The following is a 6000-nucleotide window of genomic DNA, read 5'->3' as shown; positions in this document are numbered from 1 at the left end:
GTTTACAGACACACAAGGTACATGAAAAACACCAATTATCAAGTCAATGAAGATTTATTTGAGTTTGTGCTTAACTGAAGATCAAAGAAAACGATTCACACAGTCTTATGGGGTGCCAGCATCATCATCAACCTTGATGGTTCATCAGTGTCCGAAAAACCAGGTGAGCGAACCCGGACTATCGGGCATGAGAACCGGACATAGTCTGGAACGGCGGGATCATGGGAGAACCCGCTGTCCTACCATGAGTGTCTGTAGTAGTGGTAGGGATAGCCGTGATAGCCATGGTAGCGGTATGGGTATCTGTAATGGGGTTCAGGATCGGCTGTGGCTTCGGGTTCGGGTTCAGGAGATGGTGAGGGGTCTGCAGAGCGCTTGTGGTGCTTATGGGCCGTCTTGTGGGAGTGAGAGTGAGGGTAACCGTAACCGTAGCGGCGGTGAGGATAGTGGTGACCGTAATACGGATAACGATAGCCATAGTACGGGTTATGGGGTTCGGCACTGGCTAAGGGTTCGGGTTCGGGTTCAGGAGATGGTGAGGGGTCTGCAGAGCGCTTGTGGTGCTTGTGGGCCGTCTTGTGGGAGTGAGAGTGAGGGTAACCGTAACCGTAGCGGCGGTGAGGATAGTGGTGACCGTAATACGGATAACGATAGCCATAGTACGGGTTATGGGGTTCGGCACTGGCTAAGGGTTCGGTTCGGGTTCAGCAGATGGTGAGGGTCTGAGAGCGCTTGTGGTGCTTATGGGCCGTCTTGTGGGAGTGAGTGGGGGTAACCGTAACCGTAGCGGCAGTGTGAGGATAGTGGTGACCGTAATACGGATACCGATAGCCATAGTACGGGTTATGGGGTTCGGCACTGGCTAAGGCTTCGGGTTCGGGTTCGGGTTCAGGAGATGGTGAGGGGTCTGCAGAACGCTTGTGGTGCTTGTGGGCCGTCTTGTGGTAGTGAGAGTGAGGGTAACCGTAACCGTAACGGCGGTGAAGATAGTGGTGACCATAATACGGATAACGATAGCCATAGTACGGGTTATGGGGTTCGGCACTGGCTAAGGCTTCGGGTTCGGGTTCAGGAGATGGTGAGGGGTCTGCAGAACGCTTGTGGTGCTTGTGGACCGTCTTGTGGTAGTGAGAGTGAGGGTAACCGTAACCGTAACGGCGAAGATAGTGGTGACCGTAATACGGATAACGATAGCCATAATACGGGTTATGGGGTTCGGCACTGGCTAAGGGTTCGGGTTCAGGTTCAGGTCCAGGATCAGCAGAGCGCTTACCCACACCACGGACGTAGGATGTACCACCTCCGGGATGTACGGCCACGCCCTCGCCTGCATGGTGATGGTAGTGAGGCCCTGGATCACACTCTACCCCCCTCACTACCAGAACTACCACCATCAAACACAACGTCACTGGCACCTGTGAGAGAGAGAGAGAGAGAGAGAGAGAGAGAGAGAGAGAGAGAGAGAGAGAGAGAGAGAGAGAGATTTTGTTAGTTACTTAAATTCCCGTATCTATAGTCACAAAGATTCCACATACATTATTCCCTAAAATGTATTATATGAACGTAACTAGTTGAGATAAAATTTTACATTAAGTATAATGTCATCTTAGACATCAATCTAGTATTTAACTTAAGATGCCAATTCCTATCGTCCCAGCTGAGGAAATTTAATCTTATGAACCTCTTAGATTCCAGGTCTTGGCCTCGTCTCGTCTCAAAGTACAGTAACAATATTCATTTTTAGTTCTAAGAGAAAAGAGGCTTATTGTCCCTAATATTACTAAGGCACAAAGCTTATCATATGAGCCGTAGTCTTGAAAATGTCGATGTTGTTCAAAGCCTCAATATAGGTACAGTAGTCTTGAACTCATAGACTAGTATACAGCGTCATGATACTATTTCCTTAGCGTCATATTACACATACTGTATGAGTTTATTTATGTAAGTATATTATTATAGGTGATTAATGGGAGAAATTATGATCAGTAGTAAAGGTGCATAAGACAGTTTTTGGAAATTATAGAGTTGTGTGTGCGTGTGTGTGTGTGTGTGTGTGTGTGTGTGTGTCAAAGTTATTTTACTAATGTATCTGGGAAATTGAAAGTGCTACGTAATCGGGGCAGACAGCTAGACAGAGTGGAATACATACCGTACATACATATACTGTATAAAGAAACCCCCCAAAACACAATAACTAGAGTACTGGATCATCAGGTTTCGTCAACTTACAGGGAGCGCCATGGTAAACGGTGGAGCTGGACCCACTGATGGCGGAAGACTCGCTACCAACCTGACGAAGCCTCTGCCTTATATTCCTCTCTCCGACCCGGGTTTCCTTGGGTGTGGTTCCACGGCCTACTGGAGATGACACCCCGTGGGCCCTCCCGTACCTCCCTATACAGCCCCAAGGGGACGGGGAGAGGTACAGATTTGTGTTCATGGTCATGATGCGTGACGTGTGTTGGCAGGGTCTTTGAGTGATGCTGACGAGAATCTTGATCCTATACACTTTGCAGAAATAATACACTATTCCGTCTATACCCATGATGTTTGTCTACACTTCCCCATATATACACCCAAGAAACAAATATACACTTTGTTTACACCCAAGGTGTATGTCTAAAGCTTTTGTGTCACACCCAGGAGGCGTGACGGGACGGAGGTACACAGACTTACACAAGAGTTAACTTTAGTGGGATGTCGATAATTGTGTGGCCACCTGTCACACGGGTCAGGAGAGCCCAGCGGAGGATTCGCTGGTTGGAGGTCTTGTTGGTTTGGATGAACGTGAGTGGGTTATGGTCGGTGAAGACTAGGGTTGTTTGTGGGCAAGACTGGAGGTAACATTCAAACTTCTTTATTGCCAACACCAGAGCCAGGGCCTCCTTCTCTATGGTCGAGTAGTTGGTCTGATGTTTTTTCAACTTGGCGGAGTAGTATGCCACAGGGTGAAGGACATCAGTGGTTGGGTCGGGTTGTAGGAGCACAGCCCCCACTCCGACACCGCTAGCGTCGATTTGCAGATGGAAGGGCAAGGTGTAGTCAGGGGGGTGGACTACAGGCTTAGAGGCAAGGAAGGCTTTGAGGCGGTGGAAAGACTGGTCGCACTTCTGGTTCCAGATGTAAGGGACCGCAGAACTGGTAAGGTCTGTGAGGGGTCCGGCCACGCTGGAGAAGTTACTGCAGAACCGACGGTAGTAGCCGCACATCCCCAGGAAGCGCATGAGTTCCTTCCTCGTCCTTGGAGTGGGGAAGGACAAGATGGCTCTAACGTTTGCGTCCTTGGGTCTCACCATACCATGCCCAACGATATGTCCCAAGTAAGTCACTGAGGCCCGGCCAAAAGCAGATTTAGCCAGGTTTATGGTGAATCCAGTCTCTTGCAGTCGTGCAAACAGTAGCTCCAAACGCACCAGATGTTCGTCCCAGCTGTCCGACACCACCACCAGGTCATCCAGGTAGGCGAACGTCCCACCTAGGTCTTGAATTAGGTAATTGATGGCCCTCTGGAATGTGGCCGGAGCATTAGAAAAGCCAAACGCCATAACTAAATATTGAAAAAGACCAAATGGAGTTATAAATGCCGAGATTATTTTTGCCCTATCCGTGAGTCCCACTTGATAATATCCTTTCAACAGGTCCACGGTACTGATAAATTTTGCACAGCCTATGCTGTCTATTATATCTTCAATCAAAGGTAAAGGGTAGGAGTCAGAGACAGTGACCTGGTTCACTTTACGATAATCGGTACAGAAACGAAAAGTGCCATCGGGTTTTGGAATGAGAAGGCAAGGTGAAGCCCAGGGGGAGGTACTAGGCTCAGCTAAGTTATGTTTTAACAAAAAATCTACCTCCTTTTTCATAATCTCTTTTTTTTGTGGATTTAGTCGATATGCTGATTGCCTAATGGGTTGTACATCATCTGAGATTAGCTTAATATCATGTTTAAGTATATTGCAAAACCCTGGGAGGTCTGAGGTGACTTTAGGAAATGTTGATAATAACTGAGTGAGATCTTTTGCTTGAGATGGATTCAGAACAGAAAAATACTCCTCCAAGTTGTTGAGTATGTGACTGTTAGCAGGGTTTTCTATCGGTAGAGGGAAGTCTAAATTCTACAATAGGTCCATGTCATCTGTCTCCGGCTCCGGCCCTGACAAAACCGTATGCAATACAGGTAGGCTTATAGCCTCTGGGATGTCTTCCTCTGACTGCCTGGAATGGTAAAGTTTCATGAGATTAATGTGAACAAGTTGTGAATCTTTCCTGCGATCAGGAGTATGGACTATATAGTTGAGGGGAGATAGTTTATTAGCATTGATTTGAAAGTTTTGATGGAACTGATCCAAGCAACCTTGGGAGTGTGGGTGGTAAGCCGAAGATGTACAATGGTCCACACTGAGGTCTTTCATCACCTGTTTGAACAAAGTTGGATCAGATTGTTGGGCTTTAATGAGCTCATCCTTACTAATGGTGTTATTGTACAGATCTTCTGTGGGTAGGAAGATATTGGAGGTGGTTTTAGATGAAGAGGGCCCATTTCGCACACTCTGTGACCGGGTGACAGCACAAGATGGGAAAAGGTGAGGAATAGTTTCTTTAAGGTCAGTGGTGGAGTTGACAGGTAAGGGAGAGTCGACTGTCTTTATGTTGAGGAACCACTAGATCTCCTACCAAGTCATTACCCAATAATAAATGAATGCCGCACACAGGCATTGGGTCTTTCCTAATGGCTATTTGCACTTCCCCAGTAATCAAGGGACATTGGAGGTGCACTTTAGCTAAAGGATAGGAAGAATGGGATGAGAGATCTGAAATTAGAACACTCTCATTAGTAAATGCGGTAGATATATCAGGAATGACGTTAAACAGGAGGATAGATTGTGCTGCGCCCGTATCACGTAGTATACGAATAGGGAAAGAACGAGACCCCTCTATGATTGAAATTTTTCCCTCATAGGTGAATGAAGAGAAGAGATCCTGATGGGGCCTTTCCACATTGGTATTTGCTATTGGTTTGGATTTGGGATCCAGGGAACTACTTTTAGCAATTCGACACTTTGGGTGTTTACAAGTCTGGATTGTATGGCCTGGGTTTTTACAGTAAGAACAAGTAAGCTTGGTTGCATCGGGGGGAGTAGGTGTGGGACCTTTCGACCTACCACTCACGCCCCCAAGGTTATCATCAGAGGAGGACCTAACATGTCGGGAAGTACCACGTTCCCTACGGCACAGTGACTCCACCAGCAAGGCGTACTCATCAGCCAGCTCAGCAGCACGCCCTAAATTAACCTCTTCACGCTCCTCCACATGCTTCAAGATGTGAAATGGTATCTTGCTTTTCCACTCCTCCAGGACTACCAAGTTTTACCTCGGGAAATTACACTTCTGAATATTGTTCTTCTGAGAATATCCTTAGATAAGGATAAGAGACTTGAAAGGGGAAGAGCGTATTACGGCATTAATATAAAGATCCCGATTAACAACCCTGAGATACTTGAAAGAGGAAGGGCATATTAAGGCATTAATATAAAGATCCGGATTAACAACCCTGAGATACTTGAAAGAGGAAGGGCGTATTACGGCATTTATATAAAGATCCGGATTAACAACCCTGAGATACTTGAAAGAGGAAGGGCGTATTACGGCATTTATATAAAGATCCGGATTAACAACCCTGAGATACTTGAAAGAGGAAGGGCGTATTACGGCATTAATATAAGATCCGGATTAACAGCCCTGAGTAAACAGGAAGGGTGTATTACGGGATTAATATAAAGATCCGGATTCTTCCCTACACTCGATAAGACTTACTACACGACTGCCACGTGTAATAACAGGTAAGCCTTATGACACTTGGAACCTAATATCCTACGTCTGTCACTCTTACTGTACGATAATACCAATATATGCACACACATATGAAGGAAACTTTAAACCACCGTAAAGCAATTGTGAACAGAAGTGACTGGGAGGAATAATTAACAAGGAGTTACAAGG

The 6000-nt window shown here is 46.4% G+C and overlaps 1 protein-coding gene across 1 annotated transcript; it reads right to left on the bottom strand.

The window, feature by feature from the left end:
- Positions 1-239: 239 nt before the first annotated feature.
- On the bottom strand, positions 240-2271 carry LOC121865553 (uncharacterized histidine-rich protein DDB_G0274557-like). Its single transcript, XM_042365070.1, has 3 exons — positions 2230-2271; positions 783-1415; positions 240-575 (listed from the first exon to the last, which is right to left on the bottom strand). The coding sequence occupies exons 1-3, from the start codon at positions 2239-2241 to the stop codon at positions 240-242; spliced, it is 981 nt and encodes a 326-aa protein (XP_042221004.1). The 5' UTR covers positions 2242-2271.
- Positions 2272-6000: the final 3729 nt, after the last annotated feature.

This window comes from Homarus americanus, unplaced genomic scaffold (assembly GCF_018991925.1).
Source record: "Homarus americanus isolate GMGI-L3 unplaced genomic scaffold, GMGI_Hamer_2.0 scaffold25483, whole genome shotgun sequence".
NCBI lineage: Eukaryota > Metazoa > Arthropoda > Malacostraca > Decapoda > Nephropidae > Homarus > Homarus americanus.
Note: the sequence above shows the minus strand (reverse complement) of the source record. Positions and strands in the feature narration are given on the sequence as shown.